We start from the raw sequence: 25,805 nt of genomic DNA, 5'->3' as shown, positions 1-25,805 counted from the left end.
CATTAGCACAACAGAAATTAGGGGAATGATAAAACAGAAATTGAGAAGCATTTGGCAAAAACAGTGGGAGAAGGAAAGGAAAGGGAGATGTTATTACAGAGTGCAAAAGGAAGTGGGAGAGATGAGAAGTACAAGAAGAAGTAGAAAAGAGGAGACAATCATTACAAGACTCAGATTTGGGCATACTGGACTTAATAGTACACTATTCAAGATAGGAAAACATAACTCAGGAAACTGTCAAAATTGCGGACAAGAGGAAACAATAGAACACATCATAGTACACTGTCAAAAATGTGGGACAGAGAGAACACGACTCAGACAGAACCTGAGAAAGCTCAAGATGAGACTGAATAGTTTGGACATTTTACAGCAAGATTCATATAACGAATGTTATAGTCATTTTATACAGTATCTCAGGGAAATAAAGGTGTTAGGGAGAATCTAATCATATTGTACGTTTTGTTTTGTTTTGTTTGGATTTCTTTTTAGTGATTCCGATCCACACTCCTTACCAGTTGGTGGCGGTAATGCACCATTTCCTTGATTGCCAACCGCCATATAACAATAAGAGAAGAAGCAGCAGCAGCGGCGGCGAGCGAGCGAACGGACGGACAGACGACGAACCTGGCTCGGAGCTGTGTTAAACAGCTCCTGTAGTCTCTGAAGGTTTGTGCGCTGCTGCTCTGTACACCGTCGTGTGTTGGTTTATGTGAATTGCGTTGTGTAAATGTGGGGAATGTTTAGCTGGAGTTAGGTGAGGGTTTAAGCGAGGAAGCTAACAGTTAGCTTCAGTCGCGTCGGCGTTTTGTAACTACACAGCTGGTACCGTAACGACACCCTGCTGCTTGAAACGTGGCCGGGAGGCCTGTTATGTGACCGGAGCAGTGTGGGACTAAGGGTGAGGTCAAATTGTCGAATCGGCTCAGTTTCTTAAATCGTTCTGTCACCCCGAAGTATTTGATCAGCAGCCATGATAAGAGCCGCTCGGATTCTCTAAATGCATAGGAACGAAGCTTCAGTGCTTCCTTTAATATCTCCTTTAGCATAGGGTACACTGGACCTTCCTATGCGAAAGAAAAGGACATAAAGACGCCTCACAATTAATTGCGGCAACGATATTTAACGTGATGTGCCATGCACGTGCGTAAACGATTCAATCCGAAGTAGAAGAAGAATGAGTAGCAGAGAATGAATATGACCCACAAGAGACGCACGGCATCATGTAAGGTACCATTACATATGAAAATATTTCATCTGATGCTACACAGTGGTAAAACACTCAAACATGCTTATGGAGCCGCTGCGTTTCTGTAGTGCATCTACGGAAATTTGTAGTTTCACCACGGCAGGCGCACTTTATTTTCTAACGAGTTAACAGCAGGCTATACATTTTAGAGCTTAATGCTGCCCTCCACAGTCTAAAAATGCCTGAACACCTAACAGGGCTGTAGAAAAGAATAAACTTAGCACCGCTGTATAAAAGAACTGGTCTGTATACAGGGCTGTATAAAGGAAGAAAACTTAGGACCGCCAGCAAGTTGACCATTAGTTTCAGATGAGAATATTGCCTTAAAAAAGAACGATGAGAAACCCAGATCTGACAACTCTCTGAATAAGTTGTCTTTTACAACTGTATTTATTACATGCAAATCCATGTGCTGGACTGATTCCAAGTCTCCACATTGACAGACTGTGTGTTGTGTGTGAGAGTCCAACAACTCTCAAATATTTGGCTTGACCAGTGTCCCAGTCTTAGCCTAGTTAGAACTAGGGATAGGACGATACCACTTTTTCATATCCAATCAGATACCGAACCTGCATCCTTGAGTATCTGCTGATACAGATACTAATCTGATACAATCTTTTCCCCACTTGTAAAATAATATATTGAAAATGCATTGTTCAGGATGCACATTGCTTAACACAGCCATCTAAAACATCATACTCAACTGTGAAACAAATCATCAACTCCCCTAAAGTTATATAATACTGCTGTTTATTTCTCGCAACTTTTGGCTTTTATGGTCAGCACCATTCAAACAAGCCAAAAAACAAATTGAACTGTATACTGTTAATTAAATAATAATAAATAAACAAAAAAAAATAACGTGAAAATTATCATTAGAATGAATATAAAATTCAACTATAAGATAAGTACAATGTAAACAAAAATATTTGGTTCAAGTTTTGCACTAACATAAGACACCAATAGCTGTCTGGCTTTAAAATTCTCATTGAATAAACTGCCTCATGTTAATCAAACTGTAACAACTTGAATTGAACTATATCACTGACACTGATGCATTTTTACAGTCCTTATGTGACAGTAACTCTGTTCAATTAAATATGTTCACTCTGCTTCTGTGTTCCTGATCAGCACCTCTCCCATCTTACTCACCTCCACCATCAGTGTGTCCTTGGCATATCTGGCAGTTTCTGCAGTTGTGAAGTATCTGGAACAATATAAATAAATTGATAGACATATTTGTATTTTGTAACATTTAAAATTAGCATAGACTGACTTCAGTGAGTAATCCCATTCTACAGGCTGCTGCTTGATATGAAATACTTTCATTAGATGTACAAAAGTAAAAAAAAATCCACACTAAAGGTGTGGGATTTGTGTTTATAGTAAAACTGTCTCTCTCTCTCCCTCACACACACACACACACACACACACAAAACTACCTCTCTCTCTCACCCTCTCTCACACACACACACACACACACACACCCACACGCATACCTACATGTTTAGTACAACTTGAATGTCCTCAAAGTGTGAGAAAGTGAGTGGCGAGTGCTTAAAGTGTCCAACAACTTTTCTTCCGATAGCCACAGCATCAGATACACTGTGCTGTGACAGCACCCCCTTATTCACGATAAGTTGCAGTGTATGGGCGAGGGCATCCCAAACTGACAACTCCAAGGCGATCCATTTCTTATATAACATTACTAGGATTTCTTCCATTGTTGTAGCTATTGACAATTGAATTTTTATTGACTCAAGGTGCTTTCACCGGTCTTGTCATATTATGCACAACATTACGGCAGCGTTGTAAAACTGTTGTTGAAATATATCAGATTTTACTTCTTATTTCTTCAGATATCCGATCCAGTCATTTTTGGCCAATACCGATATGGAATATCGGATCGGGACAACCCTAGTTTAACCATGTCATCCCTTCTTCTAGAGTTTAACAGCAGTCTCTTTCTCCCAACAGATGGCAGCAGAGAGTAGTAATGCCTGCCCCTTTGCTCTTTTTTTCCCATTCTTTTTGCCACTGAAGTTCTAAACTTTCTATGCAAATGCTAAAGCATTCACCCTTTCCTAATTTGACTTTTAGATCTACATTTTGCTTGAGTGACCCGGTATCCAAACAAATTCAACATGACAGTTCAAGTAAACTGCACAAAATTCCCTTGAGCAGGTAAGGGCGGGCCCCTGATGTCCCCTCTCTCAAAGTTACCAATGGGGTTGACATGCTCAATCCACCACATGGCCCACCTAATTGCCAGTCTGCTCAGAAGAAAAAACTGACAAATTATCAGAAATTCGGATGCTCTGCTGAACCTGGAGATTAGCTACATACATACGAAATCCAGCTTTCCCATAAACTGGATACTTCTTCTTCTTCCATATACTCATCAATCTATCACTATTAACTTCCCCTAAAGCTTCTGTTGTTCTTTCTTACCTACTTGTCCCACTTAGCTCAGGCAAAATCAAATCTTTTCTTCCCATCTCTGGACTCCACAACAAGTGATCTTCTAAATTGACTGAAGACAGGAAAGTGGTCACTACCCATTGGATCTTTTTCCAAAACATTCCATTCCCCAATTCTTGCTAAGACTGGAAACACAATCTTCAAATCCAAACAAGACATTTTACATGTGCTGATTTCAAATCTAGTTGGCCTACTGTCTCGTCTGCCTCTCTGTTTGAGAGGGTTGGGAGGGAGGTGGAGTGTAAGGGTGCTTATTGCTGTCAGGTCATGTTTATGTTGTCTTGTGTGCTTGTGTGAAACGTATCCAAGTAGAAGCATGTTTATATACATGTTTGCTGTCCACATCTGGTTCTAACACAAACAGCTGTCTGCCTTCCTGTGTAGCAGTATGACCAATGTGGACCAGGTGGCAGCAGTGGGACAGGTTCTGGTGGACCCAGGACTCGACCTGACCCGGCGGTTCAGAGCATTATTTACCCTGAGGAACCTGGGAGGTAAATGTCCACAAAACATCTACACATTCATTACAGTTTTTAAATAAGAGATCATATGAACAGCAAATACACTTGAGTACAAGTCACATCAAGCTGAATACCCAATTCGCTAAATCTGTGCTCACTATTGACAAAGGGACCTTCAGGTCTAAGAGTAGCCAGATTCTAAAAATCTTTAGTATTTTAAAATTGTTCTACTCAACCTGACGTTGAGTGTCAGCCTGTCCCTAGAGGAGGAACTTGCATGCTTTTGTTCATTCTTGAAAATATTGAAAAATTGTTTTAAATTTAATAATTTGGCTTCTTGGTTGTTAAGAAATCTCTAAACAAAAGACTGACCTTAAATAAAACAGAATGTTTAATACCAGATTTTATTCAATGTCTATAATCATTTTCTTTTAAATAACTACTTATAAAATTACAATGTGAGAGCACGTAGTTGGTACTCTGCATCCTCTTGTGATATGCTACTTTTCTTTGGCATGTCTTGAGCTCAACTTCTTTTGGGGGCATCTTCACAAATTTGAAAGTTATTTCAGATGCTTTTCTACATTTTGTCAGCATTGTTGTGAAGCTTTGAAGCATTTGGATCAGTCCTATTAAGAAGTGATTTAAAACAAACTAATTCACAGTTCACATGTAGCCAGATGTAACACGTTTGGCACATTCAAAACACTGACACAAAGTTAGACTCTCTTCAGACTTAGTGATCAGGTGTGAACACACCAAGACGCATTGAAGAAAGTGGTCTGAGACGCTTGTGACCACATTCTTATAGCAGTGGGAACACAAATGTGTCCTGGGCCACATTGAAGGACCGCCTACTCAGCTGACATCCTCTGATCTGCTACAGTGTCATAATAAACCAAAGTATAAACTTTTCAATTTTTCACATACATTGACCACCACACATTGACTTGCTTTTTTCTTAAAACAGATCCTGTTTTATTGTCATTTATATAAATATTTTTTCAATCTGGACCAAATAAGTCAACTTCTTGCTGCTCTAGTGTGTGATGTATATATGATATGCCGGGTCAACCTTTAGTAAATCATTTTCTTTATTTGGCCCTGTGACTATCTCCGCTGCAGACATAAAGGTGGAACCAGCGAGGCAGAATATAGGCATGACTCCTGCCTTGAACAGGCTGTGTAAAATGGTCTTTAGACTGTGTTCAACTCAATCAAAAATCTACATTTGCCTCAGAAAAACAAAACAAAATATGAGGCCTACAGCACACTTACAGTATGTTCTCTGTATCTTTCACAGTAACCTCGTATTGCATATTAGGTGTCACTCTCTGGTCCCAACCTGGACACAGGTCTGACACTACTTTACAAAATAATATATGGGTGAAGATGCGTTTACCCACTCTGGTCCAGCTTACATTTCAGTGGTAATTTTGGATATATCCCTCTGTAGTGCCTGTGTTTACAATTTGAGACATTTCAGTTCGGGCACAAAGCAGATATATAGCGAATATGTTGATAACACAGTAATAATGTGTAAGAATGACAACACAGCGTATACGTCTTTCACCAGGCATTTGTGGTTGTGGACCCTTTGAGATGTATTCAGCCATAAAAGCAAACGGACAGAAGCAGCTTTTCTTTTTGCATGTTGCTGTCTCAACGGGAGTTTGCTGGTTTTGAAATTGTCATGATTGAAAATGGTCAAGTTTTAGGATGATACATTTGCTAAGGCTCATAGTGATGACGTAGTAAAATCCACCAAACACATCAGTCTCCAGGATGAACATTTCAAATGTGCACAAAGATTTTTTGTGAACTTATTAAAACTGTATCCTGTGTACCAGGCACTGAAGCTATAAAATGGATCAGTAAGGCTTTCACTGATGAGTCTGCCCTGCTGAAGCATGAGCTGGCCTACTGCCTGGGACAGATGCAGGACAGACAGGCCATACCCACTTTGAGTGCTGTTCTCAAAGATGCACAGCAGGAGCCGATGGTTCGACATGAAGCAGGTAAATATGTACAAACACACATTTTGAGGGGGTTTGTGTAGAAAAATGATGTTTTGTACATTTATGTGTATTAAAAATGAACATGCAGGTATATGACTTCCTGTGTTTTTAGGGGAGGCTCTGGGAGCAATTGGTGATCCTGTGGTTCTGGACCTACTGAAAGAATACAGTCAGGACCGTGTCATTGAGGTTAGAACATAACCAGTAACTACCAATGCAGTGACCGTAGGCCAATAAATACCTCTAACACTGGACCAGATTCTTATTTGAAGTGGATTAGGTAAATATGCAAAGCAAGACTGTTATCTTGGTTGGTGGTTTTGTTTTTCATGTGAAAGGTATTCACCCAAAGATCACCAAAGATCCATGTTTTGTGTGTGTGTGTGTGTGTGTGTGTGTGTGTGTGTGTGTGTGTGTGTGTGTGTGTGTGTGTGTGTGTGTGTGTGTGTGTGTGTGTGTGTGTGTGTGTGTGTGTGTGTGTGTGTGTGTGTGTGTGTGTGTGTGTGTGTGTGTGTGTGTGTGTGTGTGATCGATCTCATCTCATCTCCCTCATCCCGCAGGTTGCAGAAACGTGCCAGTTGGCTGTCCGTCGCTTAGAGTGGCTTTACAGTAGAGAAGACAAACAGTTGGAGGATGGAAATACAGACAACAACCCCTACTTCTCTGTAGACCCGGCGCCTCCAGCAGTGAACAGGACTGTGTCAGAGCTGCGCTCCGTGCTGCTGGATGAGAGTCTGCCACTCTTTGAGCGCTACCGCGCTATGTTTGCCCTGCGTAACCTGAGCAACGAGGAGGCTGTCCTGGCGTTGGGAGATGGTAGGATACAACACTGGCTCACAGTTTTATCTGTGTATCGCTGCGCTCATTACAAAACAACACATTATGTAAATTTGGACCTCATAAGCTTGTTTCATTTTCATGTTTTTACCTCAGTTATAAGCGTAGAACTTTGCACAATCATCAATCTGTGAAGTTGTTTCAGTGGAAAATGGAAATTGTGTTTTTTTCCACACAACAGTGACAATTGCATAATACTAAAAAACTATTACCTAGATCACACAAATTAGGTGATTGTTTTGATACGTGAAACATCAAAATGAAAAGCAGAGGAAATTAAATGTTCACTGTAAAACAAACAAGATATACCAAAGTTCAATATGATTCATTTTGATTTCACGATTCATGATTGGGTTTAGATAATGACCAATAAGTCAGTTAGACTTAACATAATGTCAATATTATCTTAATGCAGATATAGCGTACTGGTTTACAGTGTTTCTCATAGGATTTTGAAATATTTTGGTGGGTGGACGTCAGACACTGTATGGGGGCCTGGGGGGCATTTTAAAGTTAAATCCATCGATCTGGTGATCTTGATACCAATTTAGGAGGCTGGATCTATGAAGATCTGGTCCTGTAAGCAATTGTATGCTGTCTTAAAGAATGAAATCATAAACACATAGGTTGTATAGATATGAATGATGATCACCACCATTAATATCCTTACAACCTATGTGTTATATAGACACTGACTCTCACCCACATACAATTACAAAAAGTTGGGAAAGTAGCTTCTTTTGAAAATGCCATTCTTTTCATAAAAAACTATAACAGCACAGAACAATTAACTGTACAATGAACATAAACGGTTAACTTGATTCCTGCAGGAATTTTTAGTAGAAGTAGGAATTTCTATGAACAGATTGTTTCCTAGGGATATTTCAATGTATCAGATGAGTTTCCCTCATAATTTTTCAGACCATAATTCTGTCTGTATTATGATTTTCATTTATTTTCCGCTATCATATATATGTTTTGTGTTCTTCAAAGAATTTAAGTTAATATTCAGATATATGGACAGTAGAGAGGCTACTCTCCACTGCTAGAGACATCTTCTTACTTATATTGCTAATTATTCAAGAAATCTGTCTGTCAGTCAGTCATATCTCGAGAACAGTCACATCAGTTTGTTAATGTAGTTTGTTCACCAGAGAGCAGCCGACAAGCCAATTAAAAAAAATATATCAAAGGAATTCATTATGTCATCAGATTTTATTGATATCTGTATTGGCTCCAAAACTCCAGTATTGGTCAGTCTGTGATTAGTTTGAGGCTCTGACATGTTACATAGTGAACTCAGGGCCCTGAGGAATCAAGGTTTTGTGACATTCAAAGGGACTGGATGTCAATGTTCCATCAAAAACCAAAGTACTAGGGTGTTTTCGTATTTAAAAGTAGGATTTTTTTTTAGGATTTAAAGTAGTTGTGTTTGATCTTAGCATCCATTTACATGCATACTAGTAGGCTATCCCAGCTATGAGTATATGTGTGATGATGGTAATTCATTCCCCATCAATACTAAACTGACCCTGTGTGTTATATAAAATCTCCTTGGGAGCTGAACTTCGATGGCTTTTGAATAATGATGGCATAGATGTAAGTCGTACCTCCTGCTCTGTGTCTCAGAGAAGTAGCCCTATAATGATAAGACCTGTGTTTATCTTGCTATGTCCTCTGCATAAACAACAACTCTTGTGACATCTTCACACTCAGGCCTGCAGTGCTCTAGTACTCTGTTCCGTCATGAGATCGGTTACGTCCTGGGTCAGATGCAGCACCCAGCGGCAGTCCCGGCCCTGTGTGCAGCCCTTGAGTGTCCCGGTGAGAACCCCATGGTCCGACACGAGGCGGCAGAGGCCCTCGGCTCCATCGGCAAAGAGGACTGTCTGGCTGTGCTTCAGCGTTATCGTGGGGACAGAGAACGCATCGTTAAGGAGAGTTGTGAAGTTGCTCTGGATATGCTGGAATATGAGAACAGTGACCACTTCCAGTATGCAGATGAACTGGTCAGGTTACAGGGTTAAAGTCAGTGTGAAAGGTACTGTGTAGGGGGGACGGGGGAGGAGCAGTCCTTTTCTCCACAAAGATACCGCTGCATTCAATACAGCAAAGTTACTGCAATAGTGGGGATTTTTGCATTGTCTTATTTGCTTTTTTCGTGAAACAGACAATGGCATTAGACAGTAATACATACCATCTATGCACTTGTGTGTAACAACTCGAGGCTAATTACACAACTCATCGCTTTCAATTGTTTGCTTCCAGACAATATACTTCTTCTCTACTCCTCTGTCTTATTCATACTTATACTTATCTGTCTTAGTATGTGATAAAACTGTCTGAAGAACTGTAGATGACAAGCCAAAGACCTTTCTGCTTCTCATTTGTGGATGAACAGTATGTTGGGAAGTACACCGCTGCCATTGCAGGAAGAGTTCATTCCAAACTATTCTGCTACTAAAGTTGTCAGTCTCTCATCCTCAATTGGTTGCTTTGTTACCAGAATGTTGTGGAACAAAGGTTAATTTGTATCTCGTGTCATTTACAGGCAACCAGCACCTTGTAAATTAAAATTATTCTGTCTTTTCGTTGTTGTCTGTTTCATAGTTTCAGCCTTTTAAATCCTTCAGATGCAATGAAGAAAGGTGGGGGTGAAGAAACTTAAAAGGATACGAATGCTTCCTTATGGCTCACTATGGTTTTAGAAATAAGAAAAGGATCTGAATCACATTCTCAATCATCATGGTAACCAGAGTGCAACGGTTGAGAACGCCAGTGGGACATTTCGGAGCCATGGCCACTATCACCAAAAGGCAAACAAGAATATTTTCGAGAAGAACAATGAAGCACTGTATTTCACTAAGTGTGACAGGAACATACTTGTGGGACTAAAATGGATTGGAGAGATGCATTATGCTGCTGGGATTGTAAATCTTTACATGAAGAAAATACAGGAATATGTTTGTTGGAAGCTATCTGAATCAAAACCAACCATGCTTGCTGTTCTCAATTTCATTTAATGTTTATGCAATAGGAAGCTATTGCATAAACATTAATAGCATTAATAGCAACTTGATTTCCAATGCCCAGTTACAGAATTAGACTATGCGGTTGACGGTTGGAATATACATAGAAACGTTTACACTAATGCATATATGAAAGTATGAAGGTATTTACACAAGTGAATAAATACGCAAATAAACAGACATGCAAATAAGTGTCCCCCCATTTGCAAATGCAACGTAGCTGTCAATACTTTCCATGTTGAAGTTTCTCTTTAAATGACTATGATACCGCTGTGGGGGTTTAATCCCATGAACTTGCCAGTGAGTTAACAAAAGGTTTGATGTGACAAAATCATTTAGTGCATATATGCTTATGCTACATCAAATGGCAGACTGCCATTAACATGACATTTAGCATTAGTCTGAAGTCTTTTTTGATGAGTTAATCACACCTTAATTGAGGATTCAGCATTTGGCTAGACAGTACAGCTCAGTAAACTTTATCGATTGGCGGAACATTGATTTTATCTAATTCAATTGATGTGACCCTAGGAGAAACACACACATGGACACTTATTCTTTTTAATGCACTTTGGGTATTAAACATGAGTTTTCAAGCCAATGGCTGTTGTTTCCAGAAGCATTGACAACTGGTTCATGAGGTTTATGAAAGAACTTCTGTGTTCTTTCATAAAAAACACAGAAGTTCTTCAGTTTTGGGGACCATAACAGGTCCCCAAAATGTCCAAAACGTACCAGTTGTAAGAGGCCCTCAAAACTTTTGGCATCCTCGCACCTTAGAGTGGTGGCATATGTCTACAAAGTACCCTGAAGAGTACTGCTGCTATTACATACTTTACTTTCTACAGGGGGCGCAGTTCACTTGCTCACATGCCTAGCAACCATTCTGTTACAGTAACCATAGCAACCGCGGAAGTGTGTCTGTATGCTGCCTCTGTCTTCGTGACAAGAATAAACTTCAGAAACAAGTGAAACAAAAGAAGTAAGTGGACTATGGAGGATAACCAAGACAGGCTGCAATCAGCTGCCTCACTCAAGGCTTACATGTTGAAGAACAGTACGAAGAGCAACCTCAACCTGTAAGTACCGTGTGTGTGTGTGTGTGTGTTTGTGTGTGTGTGTCTGCGCGCGCTAGCTTATGTGAGCCTTATCATAAGCAGGCAACAGCCCATAAGCAATATTCAAAACACAAGCTTAGACAATTTTGCTGCTCAAAGAAAAAAATAGGAACAAATAATGCCAAACATTATTTTCTATTCATTGACTTAACAATTAATCAAGTAACTTAGTTTCACTGCAGTGTCATTGGCTTTTCTCAGCAGCAGGTTTCATGATGAGCCAGGAACCTTGCTGCTATAGTTTTAGCACATTAAAAACAATATGAAGCAACAATCTCACTGATCTGGTGATGGAAACGGCTGACATATCATGAAAGTTGTGGTAACATAGAAAGAGAAGTCACCACTTTAAACAAAATGTCTGTTCTGTACAGTGATACATTTATATTATATTTTGTAGCTTATATGTGTAGCCTCAGGAAATTAAACTGACACAGGAGACAAGAAATGTGTTGGTGTTCTTTATTCTGGGCAGTAATGTGGTGGTTGCTGAATAAAATATGGTATTATAAGCAGTAAAGAAAAGGTGGCCCAGCTTGGGACAGTACTTATGAATCAAGTCCTAATGGCTGAGGACTCTCCTCTCGGGAATGCTATACTCACATTCTACCTGGTCTGTATTATCCAGGCTTTAAACTTAATACAGAGTTAAATCAAGTGCAAAAACTTCTAATGCGAAACACTCAACAAGCCATATTAACAGGTGAGTGCAAAGAAATAACTGCAGTGGCTCTTCCTGATAAACACTGAGCACATAAATTCACAATTAATGATGTTACATTAACATGTAAGCGACACATACATAAAATGCGACAATAAGTGTGAATAAAAAACATTCCAACTGTTAAGTAGTTCCAAACATTTACATCGGTTCTCTAGAGGACTCACTCCGCTGGCTTAGTCCACATAACATCAGACAACTCTGTCGTCTCTATTAACATTCAACAGTAATTTGCATGAACAAAAAACTATAAAATGCATGCGTTCAAAACTCCCAAATGAATACGAATGATCATTTAGTGTAAACGACACACACGTGCATTTACCGTCAGAACAGCGAGTGCGTTGCACGGCAGTAAAACAAAAGGACTTCCGCTCCCCGGGATGCTTGCTACCAGCTGTATCTCAATACAGGGGTATTGCAAAAGAGCAGTGCCATCTAGTGGTGTTATTGAAAACAGTCATCTATTTCCCACCTTGCTACATATGTGTGAATATCGTTGCTGTTTTGTCAATCTTAAAAAAATGACCAACGTATGGTCCAATGCTTGTTCTTTTATGTTCCAGTTATGACCACCTCAGCCGGTTGCTAATAAAGGTGATGGATGAGCAGCCACAGAATGCAGTGGATGTGATCGAGGATATGAGTCATGACATGAAGCAGGGTTTGTTTAAAGACAAGCAAAGCACCCTGCGAGACCTTCCACAGACTACAGCGGCTGAGCTGCTGGCTGAACAGCAACGACTTCTGTTCTCTCAGCCAGAAGATACTGAGCAGGAGGACGAGCTGGTACTGGCTCCACACATCTACATTTTACATTTGTTTTAGTGGTTTGAAGGTGAAAGGACATCTGGTTGAAAATTGATTTATATTTTTTTTTATTTTAGACATTCAATGACACCAGGTTACGTATCATTGTCATTTCAACAGCTTTTAATTATTACTATCATGTGTGATAGGTGGCAGAAACTTCTGACCAAAACACACTTTTCCATCTCTTCCCACTTTATTAACAATGTTTCACTCATGAAACCTTTATCAGCATCATGCAAAATTCCGCCCCACACATTGTTATATACTCTATATTTTGACAATGGTTTTATTAGACTATATACCTCAGCTGACCTGGGGATGCTTTGAGGTCCCCCAATGGGAACTGAAAAACATTTGCTCCTCTACCTTGCTTAAGCTGCGAACCTGACTGGATAAAAAACAGTAAAATGTTGGATGATTGGAAGCTCTTTATAATAACTGAACGTATAAGTAAGCACATTTCTCTTAACATATTATAAAATCTGGTGCAGAAAGGACATTATATTTCATGTTTACAAGTCAGACCAATAATATACAGTAATTGAGAATCACAAGACTATAAGCAGAGCATGAAGAACATTCACCATAAGGTAAAGTACAGAAATATACAACCAAATTTTTATTTTTTTAATAAGAAACAGGATGTTATAATGTTATTTGTTGTAACAAATTGTTACAAGAAATGTTTGTATGCATCAGAAATTATTTGTAGTTAAATATTAGGCACTAACACACCATATTATTGGAAACCTTTGTTACAAGTTATGTTTTCTTAGGACTGAGACAACTCATATAACATGCAGTCATCAACAAATTGACTCTTCAACAGGAACTTTTAGTCACAGTCTTTTCATATAGAGTCTCAGTGTTGCGACTCTTATTGAAAAATATTCCCAGCCCTTGTGACATTCGGAAATCTTAAGGCCATGTAAGTTCAGTTGACCTTTGACCCTTTTCCCAGTGGCTGCTGGAGGATCATATAAAACCTGTCACAGATGGAACAATAACCAGTATAATGTTGCATTACACATACCCACCTTTTTTCACATGAAAATATATGAAATTAACAATTTGTGGGTATAATTCATGTATGAGTGATATATTATATGGCGCTGAATATTCATAATGTTAAAGTGTTAATTGTTCTTCATCAGGTGGAAACACCTCTTCCTAATGTGAGTGAGATTGGCTTCTACCTGGAGCAAGCTGGAGTGGGTCTGGGCAGAGAAGAGATGCAGAGGGTCTTTCTCGCACTCAAGCAGCTTGTTGAGTTACAGGCGATCCTGCGCTGCAGACTGTGGGGCAAGATTCTGGGAACAGAGAGCAGCTATATTGTTGCTGAAGCTGAGTGCAGAGAGTGGGAGGAAGAGGAAGAGCAGATCACTGACGAGGCAGAAGAGGAAGAGGAGAGAGAGGACAAGTGTCGGGAAAGTGAGGACAATGAGGTGAATAAGTGGAAAGTAGCCAATCAATTTACCATTATTACCTTATATTTGCTTTACTTTTCTTTATTTTGAGTTTGTTTGTCTATTAGTTAGTTATCAGAATTACACAAAAACTAGGGATGTCCCGATCGAGGTTTTTTTGCCCCAATCCCGGTCCGAGTTATTTAATATTGAGTATCTGCCAATGATGAGTCCCAACTACAGTACATTAAAGTTTTTTAATCAATCCAATGAATATGCTTGACAATTATATTCACGTGTTTCGGGTCTAGCTTGAAGCTTCACAGCTGCAGTGGTCTGCAGCCAGACCTGCTTGCAGCTGACGTGAAACAAAGGATCGGAACTATGTTCGTGCTCATTGCAGCGGATCCCGATCAGTTAAAATGCATTGATCGCTCCAATACTGATTGTTGAGATTGGATTGGGACATCCCTAAAAAAAACTGTTGAACCAATTTCCATGAAAATTTGAGGATGGGTAGGCCATGACCCAAGAAAGAGTCATTATTGACATGGATCCAGGAATTTATATTCACTTTTGTTTACATAGGGAAGGTATATGCTCTTCAAATGCTCTTCTAGTTAGTGATTGAATCTAAGCGTCACACAGTGTGAGAACTTTGAGTGGTGAGTTTTACACATAGTTTTCTGCTTTGTATTTTTACACAGATTTTCACAAAAACAATTTTCTGTCTATGTGCAACCTTTGCAAACCTCCCCTCTCCACTTCATATATTGGCTGGTTAAGTCTTTTGAAATTAAAAGAAGAAGCTTCTTCCCAAAAGTTCCTTAATCTAAAGGTAAAGAAGGGAAATTAATCTCTCTGGTCTTGTGGTGGCTTTATTTTCAGGTGGATCCACTTCCTCAGTCGACCTATAAAACCCCACCAGTGGTGCCAAAGGAGGCCGCAGGAACAGGTGCTAACAAGTTTTTTTATTATGTGTGTAAGGAGCCTGGTCTTCCGTGGGTAAAGCTCCCTTCAGTCAGTCCTGCGCAGATCACTGTTGCTCGCCAGATCCGTAAATTCTTCACCGGGAGGTTGGACTCACCAGTTCACAGCTTCCCGCCTTTTCCCGGGAATGAAGCCAACTATCTGAGAGCACAGATTGCTCGGATATCTGCTGGCACACAGGTCAGCCCCCAGGGCTTCTTCCAGGCTGGGGAGGAGGAAGGTGATGAGGAAGATGAGGCACCACGAGACAGCTATGAAGTGAATTCTGATTTTGAGGCCATTCCAGTTGCTGAGATGGCTGAGTCTTTGTCCACCTGGGTGCATCATGTTCAGCACATTCTGCCACAGGTACAAGTCTGATCAAAGCAGACAAGGGACCATTTTCTCAGCAGATGTATATGTGGTTATAAAAAGTGTGAACATGGACTGCTTTAGGGCCGTTGTATGTGGGTGAACCTGGCCGTTGAACCAGAAGAAGACCCTAATGAGGACGGAGAGGGTGAAGAGGAGCCAGATGAGCCTGAGCCAGAGGTTGGGCCCCCTCTGCTCACTCCTGTTTCCCAGGATGCAGGTCAGTCTTTGCCTTTGAACATTTCCGTACCAAAGTAGGCAGGGGTTCAGGTTCTTCTTAATATTTAAAAGCCTGAACCCCACACTCTCAGTTTTAATTACTCAACACTGTCCTGCCAAAATCCTGATGAGGGAGGTCAGGATGGGAGAAATTGATGATCCGATCATAAAGATTTTAAAATTGAACAATCTTTCAGGCAGCGTGCAATTATTGCTGCGTCTTCAGCCTATCAACATCAAAGTTGCAACATGCTTCTGCCCAATCAAAAGAAGAGGTTAAGAGCACTCAAATTCTAGCTAAATTAGTTACCATGTGGTTTTCAGGTCAAGTGTTTTAGTCTGGGTTCCTCCTTTTGAAATAAATTCTAGAAGCAAATTAAGTTTTTGTGTCTCTCAGAAATATTCAACACCGCTCCCTGGAGCTCCAAGATGTCATCCACTCTCACCTCTCAGCATGCAGTAGCTTTGCTGCGTTCTAACATCTGGCCAGGGGCATATACATATTCTTGTGGAAAGTAAGTGAAAAGATCAGAATGTTCTTACTTCTTATTTCTCCCAGTTTACTGAAGCAATGTTGCAATTTACGAAGAACTATGTGTTATCTCTTAATTTAGGAAGTTCGAGAACATATATGTTGGATGGGGTCTGAAGTATGCAGGGGAAGGGTACAGCCCATCTGTCCCCCAGCTACCACAGAGAGAATATCCCAGCGAACCAGAAATCACAGAGGCACTGGACCCATCACTGGAGGAGGAGCAGGCACTGAGAGAGGATTTAGAGGAGCAGCAAGCGGCCCAGGAAGAGTTGGAGGACGCAGATGAAGAAGATGAGGAATATGATGACTGAGAAAACAGTTATACTTTTTGAAAATCTAAGTTTGAACTTTCAAGTGTTTATTTGTATGTCAAAAGCCAAATAAAGTATTTTACTTAGCAACAAAGCTTCATATTGTAAATTTAGGTACACACTTTTCAATATTTGAATAGGGCAGTAGAGTAAAGATGATACATGAAATTGTGTATCTAATCTTATCCTTTGAAAGAGTGAATGCATTATTACATTATATGATGGCAACGTTGCAACAGGTTAGGCAGAGCAGACAAATGCCTGTGGCACCAAACTTAGGGGGTCCCCGAAAATTGCAACAACATTTTAGTGAGAACCGCCTTAATTCTATGATTGGCTACGTATAGGAGACTGCAATAAAGTAGAATTCAGAATAGAATTCAAATCCTGCTCCTAACCTACAAAGCCCTTAATAATCAAGCTCCATCATATCTTACAGAGCTCATAGTTCCATATTATCCCAATAGATCATTTCGCTCTGTAAACTCAGGACTACTTTTGTCAGGGAGGCAGACACCCTCTCATCATTTTAAGTTAAACGTAAAACCTTCCTCTTTGATAAAGCTCATAGTTAGAGCTGCTCAGGTGTTTACAAAACCATTTCTTTCTTATGCTGCTATAGGCCTAGACTGCTGGGGGAACTTATATCATGAGCACCCCCCGCCCGCCCCCATCCCTCTCTCTGCCCCATGTATTTACACTAACTCTGTTTTCTCTCTCCTAGTGCATCTCTGACTCCAGAGCTGCAGTATCCAAACCCGTCATTATCATTATTATTATTATTATTGTTATTATTATTATTATTATTATTATTAACATTATTATTATTATTGTTGTTATTATTATTATTATTATTATTATTATTATTATTATTATTATTATTATTATTATTATTATTATTATTATTATTATTATTATTATTAACATCATTGCATTTTTAAGTGTCAGTATTATTTCCGTAATATTAAGTATCAGTCTGGTAGAGATTAAAACTGTGGTTGTACAGCTGTTCTCCTTCTCTCTCTCTCTTCTCTCCTCTCCACTCTTTCTGCCCACCTCTCCCCACCCCAACCGGACAGATGGCCGCCAACAACTGAGTCTGGTTCTGCCAGAGATTTTTTCTTGTCAAAAGGGAGTTTTTTTTCCTTCACAATCGCCAAGTGCTTGCTCATTGTGGGATTTGTTGGGTTTTCCCTGTAATATTGTAATATTGACCTCACTATGTAAAGTGCCTTGAGACAATGTATGTTGTGATATGGCACTATACAAATAAATTGAACCATAACCTTTCATTGTGCCACTCTGATATATAAATATTTTTACAAACAAAGTGGTAAGCAAGTCTGTAAGTGGAATATTAATTAATGATATAAGTGATCACCTGCCAGTCTTTGTGACTCATGAATGTAATTATAGGAGGAACAGGGAGTGTAATGATATTAAACACAGGTATGTACCGATGAATCTTTATCTGCATTTAAAAATTATTTAATAAATTATAATTAGAAGGAAGTAATACGTTTATAAAGCATATGACTCATTAGACATATTTAAACTTAATACAATAAAAACTGTCCACTAAAACAATATAGCAATAAAAGGAAATATAAGGTACTGCAAAATGCCTGTAAAAAAGAACACTATATAGGAATTTTGTAAAATACAGAACGAAAGAAGCAGTTAAAATATAAGAAATATAAAAACAAATTAACTAATATAATGAGGGTATGTTAGAAAGATAATTATAATAAATTACTAGAGAATAACAAAAAGAATGTGAATGGAAAATGGAATTATTAGAAACAAACAAAACAAATTAAATTATCCGGAACATTTCACGGACAATGACATGACACTGACAAATATGAATGACGTGGTTGATAGATTCAACAATTTCTTTGTTAATGTGGGCCCTAAACTGGGCAAAGATATAAAGAGCATGTGGAAGAAATGCTCTGAGATGGACCACTTGGAAAGAAACCCAAACTCAATCTTTCTGGGAACTGTAGAAAATAAGGAATTATAGATATTGTAAGTAAAAATATGAATACAACTTTGAATGATTGTAATGATTTTGATACGTCTCTAATAAAGTAATGATAGATAGGATTGTAGGCGTACTAACATATATATCATTTATCATTTAAAAACGGGAGTATTTCTTGACAAAATGAAAGGAGCTAAAGTCATCCCATCATATCAATCTTGTGACTCACATATTACCAGTATAGATCGGTATCTTTGCTTTCTTAGTTCTCAAAAATATTTGAAAAATTCTCTGTCACAAGGCTGGATTGTTTCCTCGATGAAACCAATTTACTAATGGACAGTATAGGTTCAGATCGGGTAGATCAATGTATATGGCACAAATCAAGTTAGTAGAAAGATTAACCAATTGCATTGATAACAAAAACTATGCAGTGGGGATTTTCATTGATCGTAAAAAGCATTTGATATGATCCTGACATACTGCTACAAAAAAAGGAAAGGTATGGCATCAGAGGTGCTGCTCATGACTGGATAAAAAGCTACGTTGAAAACATGAGTCAGTTTGTCCAAATGGGTCATCACCGGTCAGGGTGCCACAGCATTTCCTTTGGCATCCTACAGGGGTCAGTATTGTTTATCCTCAACCTGAATGATATTTTTGTAAATATAGAAATTTACTAAAATGTATTGTTTTTGCAGATGACACAAACATTTTTTGTTGCGGGGCACATATACGGCACATATACGGCATATATAAGTCACACAATAAACACAGATGTTTAAATAGAAAAAAACGTTTTGGGGTGTCGTTATTGACCACAAGCTGCTCAGATATTTAATGTGGGGCCCCACATTAAATATCTGAGCATTGGAATAATGAGTAAAACTAGATACATCTTTTTCTTGCAATGTTTTCACATTGCAAGAAAAAGCTATCAGGATAATAAATCATGTGGGGTAACATGAGTACATAATCAGCTGTTTTTGAATTCAAAATCGTTGAAATTTATCAACATTGTCAAAATTAAAACTGCACAATTTATGTTTAAAGTAAAACGAAAGGATTTACCAGATAACATACGAAAAATGTTTAAGGCTAGAGAAGGGAGTTACCATCTTGCAAACAAACTACTCTCAAAAGCATGTGTATTTCAGTTTGTGGGGTGACCTTTGGGACTAAACAATGAAATCAAACAAAGCCAGTTAAGCCAGGAAACCTGAATATATTATTTTACAATTAAGTTATTGTGTATTGTTGTACAATATGTTGTTGCATGACCTGCAGTTTTGTATTTATCTGTTTGTGTTTCATCTTTGTGTTTTCATCAGATTTTTTTGTTGTTGATTGTTCGCGATTAATAAAAGTCAAATCAAGTTTTGACAATAAAAGAATGGTTTGAAGATTGGAATTACACACACACACACAACACACACACACACACACACACACACACATACTAGCCTGTTAGTATTTGCTGCTAAATTCTGCGATGTACTGTGAGGCTCCATGATCCGCCCTTTCTAAAGAAATTCCATTGGAGTGACTCGGCTCTGGAAAGGAGGAGGACAAACGAGGACGTAGTGGAAACACAGCTGCAATAAGTTTGATCATTCTACTGGTTCAAATAAAGTACAGTGAATGTCAGTGTTAAAGGTGACATATTAGGCAAAAATCGCTTTTTCAGTGTTTGTGCACATATGTGATTCCTGCCAGCCTACAAACTGTGAAAAAAAAGACAAGCCTGTGTTTTTGTGCGTGAGCTGACTGAACCGTATAGCCTTGGCTCTGAACAACCGGTTCAGATGTCTCTCCCACTGGGGGGGCTAAATAAAATCCAGGCGCTTTAGACAGAAGTTGAAAAGAGTAGCTGCAGAAATTGGCAGTATGAGAACACTGTTGCCTTTTCTGAAAACTAGAGCATGTAAACCTTTTCAAGTGATAACGCAAATTAAAAGTATGAACCTGACTATGATCATAATATGTCATTAAAGGAGTAAGCCCCAAACCAAATCTGAGTCATTTAGTGTTGAGCACAGTGTGTGCTGATACTGTCATTAGGTGCAATTTACTGAGAATTTTCCTACAAAATACAGCTTCCCAGTGCACACTGTGCCTGCTTTACAAAAAGGAATGCCTTTGCCAATCTCAGAAAAGTGTCCTGAACTTGAGGCCATAACATCACTGTTCAAAGGTTTTAGGCACTAAAACGGACGATGTTAATGTGACCCAACACTGTATGCAAGACCGATATGCCTATGGGCCATTAAAGGCCCCAACTTCACATGTACTAACACAATACAAATGAGGTTAAAGGAGAGCGGGAGACGTGCATTCAGTTCCCAATAATATTTATTTAGAATAAGACTAATAACACTGGAGCACCTGAGAGAAAGAAAATGTAATAGTATAAGTTTAAGAAAAAATATTTTATTTCACAATACTTAAACAGCTAAAACAGGTTATTACTAAGATGACCAGAGTATAAAATGAAATAATATGTGATGGCAACACTTGACTTGGCAGGCTACTTACTGCGGGGAGATTCTATCGCCAACCCCAATGGTACAAGCAAGTGAGCGCACTGTAATCACTAACCACTACATATTACACAGCAAATACAATGCAAAGTACACTGCAAAGAGAAGCAAAGCTACAAGTCAATCAAGTGACCACCACCACAAGGCCCACCGCACTGCATGAAAGGGGTGTGTATCCCACATGTATTGCCTGCAGGTCTCCCAACTGCCTGTAAAAAAAGAAGAAGAAAATCAGTTTGTTCAGTTTCACAGGGGTGTAGAATCATTCCTGAATCCAAAATATGCAAGTGTCAGGCATTGCAGCTATATAAAACCACTAAAATATGGATAATTCACAGAATCTATGGTAGATTCCAATTCAGCAGTAGACAGATTAGGGCCAGGCGACTTGCAAGACAACAATATAAAATCATGGATGGTTCACAGAATCTATGGACGAGTCATAGAGAACAGACACATCAAGCCAGACGACATGGATGGTTCTGTGCTGGGTTATATGCTTCCTTTAGGCAATATTATCAGAAAGAACCACATAAATTATTATTGTTATGCAGATGACACCCAGCGTCATTTATCTATAAAGCCAAATAAAAATAATCAGGTAGACAAACTTCAGGATTGTATTAAAGACATAAAGGCCTGGACTACCTACAATTGTTTTACTTCTAAATTCAGTCAAAACTGAGGTCATTGTACTCGCCCATTAACACCTCAGAGAAACTTATCTGACCATATAGTTACTATGGATGGCATTACTTTGGCCTCCAGCTCTACTGTGAGGAAGTTGTAAGGAGTTCTTTTTGACCAGGACATGTCTTTTTTCCTTTGACTCATACATGAAGTCTCTAGGACAGCCTTTTTTCAACTGCAAAATATTAAGAAAGCTGAAAAACTAGTCCATGCAATTGTTTCTTCTACACTTGATTTATGTCATTCAATACTGTAAGGATGACCCAATACGTCTGTAAAAAATACTCCAGTTAATCTGAAATGCTGCAGCACGAGTTCTGACAGGAACTAGAAACAGAGACAATATTGCTCCAGTGTGAGCATCTCTGCATTGGCTCCTTATAAAATTTAGAATAGATTTCAAAACCCTGCTCCTCACAAACACTGTGGTGTGGAGTGTTTGAGCTTGAAGGAGAATCGGTTGGTAAAACATGGAAAAGTATATTTACTCTCCCCTACACATATGTGCTCCCAAACTTAATTAATACATACATATGGTTGCCCCAAGAACTCCATTATTTGAAAATATATTTCTTATGGCTGATTTCCAATTTCTGTGTTTGGACCAAACTGTTTAGACACAGACTTAGGTAGGGGAGAAAAGGAACAGGTTTATTATAATGAATATTGAGTAGAGGAAGGAAGGTGAAATATGGCGTGAAGGCAAGGCTGCACAGGAGACGCTGGACAACATGCTGGCTGCAGAGCGCTGGCATGGAGGTGAGGTGACAGATTAATGGTCTTGATCATAAACCAGCGTTTACTCAGCAAAATACATCAGTTTTGACACAGTATCATTGAATTTCATGTAGTTTGTCAAAAACTAGCGTATTATCATCAAAATACGTCGTTTGACACAGTTACATTGCAAATCACCCTATTTCACGTAGTTAACAAAATGGTGTTTTCTCAGCAAAATATGTCAGTTTTGACACAGTATCATTGAATTTCATGTAGTTTGTCAAAAACTAGCGTATTATCATCAAAATACGTCGTTTGACACAGTTACATTGCAAATCACAAAATAGTTCAGTTTTTATAGTTTCATTGTATTTCACCTGGTTTGTGATAAAACGTTTTTATAGCAAAAACGTTGGTTTTTACAGAGTATCATTGTAATTCACATAGTTTGTCAAAAACTAGCGTTTTCTTAGCTAAATACATCATTTTTGACACAGTATCATTGCAATTCACGCAGTTAGTCACAAAACGTTGTTTTAGAGGACAAAATACGTAAGTTTTGACAGTATCATTGTAAATCACGTATTAAGTTAAAGAACTGTTTTTCACAGTATCATTGTAATTCACCTGGTGTGTGACAAAACTGTGTTTTTTATAGCAAAAACATTAGTTTTTACACAGTATCATTGTAATCCATGTACTTTGTCACAAACTAGCGTATTCTTAGCTAAAAACATGAATTTTGACAGTATCATTGCAATTCACATAGTTAGTCACAAAACGGTGTTTCCTCAGCAAAATACATCATTGTTGACACAGAATCATTGTATATCGAGTAGTTAGTGACAAAACAGTGTTTTCTTATCAAAATACATACGTTTTGGCACAGTATCATTGTATTTCATGTGACTAGTGACAACATGGTGTTTTAGAGGACATATACGTCAATTTTGACATAATTTGAGAGTTTTCAATGTATTGTGTCAAAACCAGTGTTCTCTCAGCAAAATATGCTTGTTTTGACACAAAATTACAGTAATAACCCTCCCGCTTGCCACGCGTGTAATTTTCAGAGGCCCTCTGGGTTTCTCAGAGCCCCGGACACCCCCCGGAGCCTCTGGGCTTCTCTGACCCAACGATTCGGACAAACCGCCCCGGAGCCTCTGGGTCGGGTTGGAGCTTCTCAGACCCCCCCCCCCCCCCCCCCAAAAAAAAGAGAGAGAGAGAGATAGAGAGAGAGAGACACACACAGAGAAAGAAAGAAAGAAACAGCGTCGACAAGGGTGATAGAGGGTGCCCCAACTCCAAAAAAAATTCACAAAAGGGACACAGGCCGGCGCTCTCGCGATCAAGGCCTTCGCCTGATTTAAACCCCCCCCCCCCCCCCCCCCGGTTGACCGAGTATGCAAAAGGCTAGCACAAGGGGTATTGACACAAAACTATGACACTGTGTCAAAACTGTCGTATTTCAATGAGCAAATGATGGTTTTGACACAATAGGCTCAAAACCCTGATACTTTGACAAAACTGTCGTATTTCAACGAGAAGACGCTGGTTTTGACACAATAGGTTCAAAACTGTCGTATTTCAATGAGAAAACGCTGGATTTGACACAGAACTATGATACTGTGTCAAAACTGACGTATTTCAATGGGAAAACAGTTGTTTTCTACCCTAAATTCGTCAAAGCAACTGATACTGTGTCTGAACTAACGTATTTCGCTGAAAGAAACACCGGTGTGACACATCTTAAAACTGTAATTTTGTGTCAAAACAAGCATATTTTGCTGAGAGAACGCTGGTTTTGACACAATACGTTAAAAACTGACGTATTTTGGTGAGAAAACAGCTTTTTACTGCCTAAATGAGTTAAAGCAACTGATACTGTGTCTAAACTAACGTAATTCGCTGAAATAAACGCTGGTTTAGACACATCTTAACCCTTGTGCTACCCTTTTGCATACTCGGTCCCCAAGGCTCCGGGGCGGTTTGTCCGACTCAGGGGTTGGGGTCAGAGAAGCCCCGACCCTGAGGCTCCGGGGCGGTTTGTCCGACAAGGGGGGTGAGAGAAACCCCGACCCCGAGGCTCCGGGGCGGTTTGTCTGACCCGGGGGTAGGGGTCCATAAGCCCAGAGACTCCGGGGGGTGTCCGGGGGACCGAGAGACCCAGAGGGCCTCTGAAAATTACACGCATGGCAAACGGGAGGGGTATCATAGTTTTGTGTCAAAACCAGCGTTTTCTCAATGAAATACGTCAGTTTTAACACAGTATCATGGTTTTGAGCCTATTGTGTCAAAACCAGCGTTTTCTCATTGAAATACGAGTTTTGACACAGTATCATATTCTTGTGTCAAAACCAGCGTTTTCTCATTGATATACGACATTTTTGACAAAATATCATAGTTTTGAACCTTTTGTGTCAAAAACCAGCGTTTTCTCATTGAAATACGACAGTTTTGAGACAGTATCATGGTTTTGAACCTATTGTGTCAAAAACAGCGTTTTCCCATTGAAACATGTCAGTTTTAACACAGTATCATAGGTCTGAGCTCATTGTGTCAAAACTGGCAATTTCTCATTGAAATACGACAGTTTTGACACAGTATCATGGTTTTGAACCTGTTGTGTCAAAAACAGCGTTTTCTCATTGAAATACGACAGTTTTGACACAGTATCATAGTCTTGTGTCAAAACCAGCGTTTTCTCATTGAAATACGACAGTTTTGACACAGTATCGTGGTTTTGAACCTATTGTGTCAAAACAAGCGTTTTCCCATTGAAACATGTCACTTTTCACACATTATCATTGTTTTGAGCTCATTGTGTCAAAACTGGTGTTTTCTCATTGAAATACGACAGTTTTGAGACAGTATCATAGTATTGTGTCAAAACCAGCGTTTTCTCATTGAAATACGTCAGTTTTAACACGGTATTATAGCTTTGAACCTTTTGTGTCAAAACCAGCGTTTTCTCATTGAAATACGACCGTTTTGACACAGTATCATAGTATTTTGTCAAATCCAGCGTTTTCTCATTGAAATACGTCAGTTTTAACACGGTATTATAGCTTTGAACCTTTTGTGTCAAAACCAGCGTTTTCTCATTGAAATACGACATTTTTGACACAGTATCATAGTCTTGTGTCAAAACTGGCGTTTTCTCATTGAAATACGACAGTTTTGACACAGTATCATAGTTTTGAACCTTTTGTGTCAAAACCAGCGTTTTCTCATTGAAATACGACAGTTTTGACACAATATCATGGTTTTGAACCTTGTTTGTCAAAACCAGCGTTTTCTCATTGAAATACGACAGTTTTGACACAGTATCA

The 25,805-nt window shown here is 39.1% G+C and overlaps 2 protein-coding genes across 4 annotated transcripts; both read left to right on the top strand.

The window, feature by feature from the left end:
• Positions 1-516: 516 nt before the first annotated feature.
• Positions 517-9,633, top strand: dohh (deoxyhypusine hydroxylase/monooxygenase). Of its 2 annotated transcripts, none has more exons than XM_035648117.2 (6): positions 517-666; positions 4,112-4,221; positions 6,039-6,206; positions 6,319-6,395; positions 6,767-7,022; positions 8,760-9,633. In XM_035648117.2, the coding sequence occupies exons 2-6, from the start codon at positions 4,116-4,118 to the stop codon at positions 9,068-9,070; spliced, it is 918 nt and encodes a 305-aa protein (XP_035504010.1). In that variant the 5' UTR covers positions 517-666; positions 4,112-4,115; the 3' UTR covers positions 9,071-9,633. The 2 variants fall into 2 exon arrangements, with proteins under 2 accessions (XP_035504010.1, XP_035504011.1); XM_035648118.2 differs by having other exon boundaries at positions 537-666; positions 4,115-4,221.
• A 1,339-nt stretch (positions 9,634-10,972) lies between these two features.
• LOC118318728 (radial spoke head protein 4 homolog A) lies at positions 10,973-16,630 on the top strand. Of its 2 annotated transcripts, none has more exons than XM_035648652.1 (7): positions 10,973-11,151; positions 12,478-12,700; positions 13,879-14,169; positions 15,118-15,468; positions 15,556-15,691; positions 16,088-16,205; positions 16,305-16,630. In XM_035648652.1, the coding sequence occupies exons 1-7, from the start codon at positions 11,066-11,068 to the stop codon at positions 16,534-16,536; spliced, it is 1,437 nt and encodes a 478-aa protein (XP_035504545.1). In that variant the 5' UTR covers positions 10,973-11,065; the 3' UTR covers positions 16,537-16,630. The 2 variants fall into 2 exon arrangements, with proteins under 2 accessions (XP_035504545.1, XP_035504544.1); XM_035648651.1 differs by having other exon boundaries at positions 15,019-15,468.
• Positions 16,631-25,805: the final 9,175 nt, after the last annotated feature.

Source organism: Scophthalmus maximus, chromosome 13, assembly GCF_022379125.1.
Source record: "Scophthalmus maximus strain ysfricsl-2021 chromosome 13, ASM2237912v1, whole genome shotgun sequence".
Taxonomy (NCBI): Eukaryota; Metazoa; Chordata; class Actinopteri; order Pleuronectiformes; family Scophthalmidae; genus Scophthalmus; species Scophthalmus maximus.
The sequence above is the reverse complement of the archived record's forward strand: the minus strand, read 5'-3'. Positions and strand labels throughout refer to the sequence as shown.

Excerpts from the sequence above, each read along its gene's own strand:
- dohh (XM_035648117.2), top strand. The coding sequence starts at position 4,116 with ATGACCAATGTGGACCAGGTGGCAGCAGTGGGACAGGTTCTGGTGGAC. Across the intron at positions 6,207-6,318 it reads GATGGTTCGACATGAAGCAG|GGGAGGCTCTGGGAGCAATT; the intron begins GTAAATATGTAC and ends CTGTGTTTTTAG. Across the intron at positions 7,023-8,759 it reads TGTCCTGGCGTTGGGAGATG|GCCTGCAGTGCTCTAGTACT; the intron begins GTAGGATACAAC and ends CTTCACACTCAG.
- LOC118318728 (XM_035648651.1), top strand. The coding sequence starts at position 11,066 with ATGGAGGATAACCAAGACAGGCTGCAATCAGCTGCCTCACTCAAGGCT. Across the intron at positions 11,152-12,477 it reads ACGAAGAGCAACCTCAACCT|TTATGACCACCTCAGCCGGT; the intron begins GTAAGTACCGTG and ends TTTATGTTCCAG. Across the intron at positions 14,170-15,018 it reads GGGAAAGTGAGGACAATGAG|GTGGATCCACTTCCTCAGTC; the intron begins GTGAATAAGTGG and ends CTTTATTTTCAG.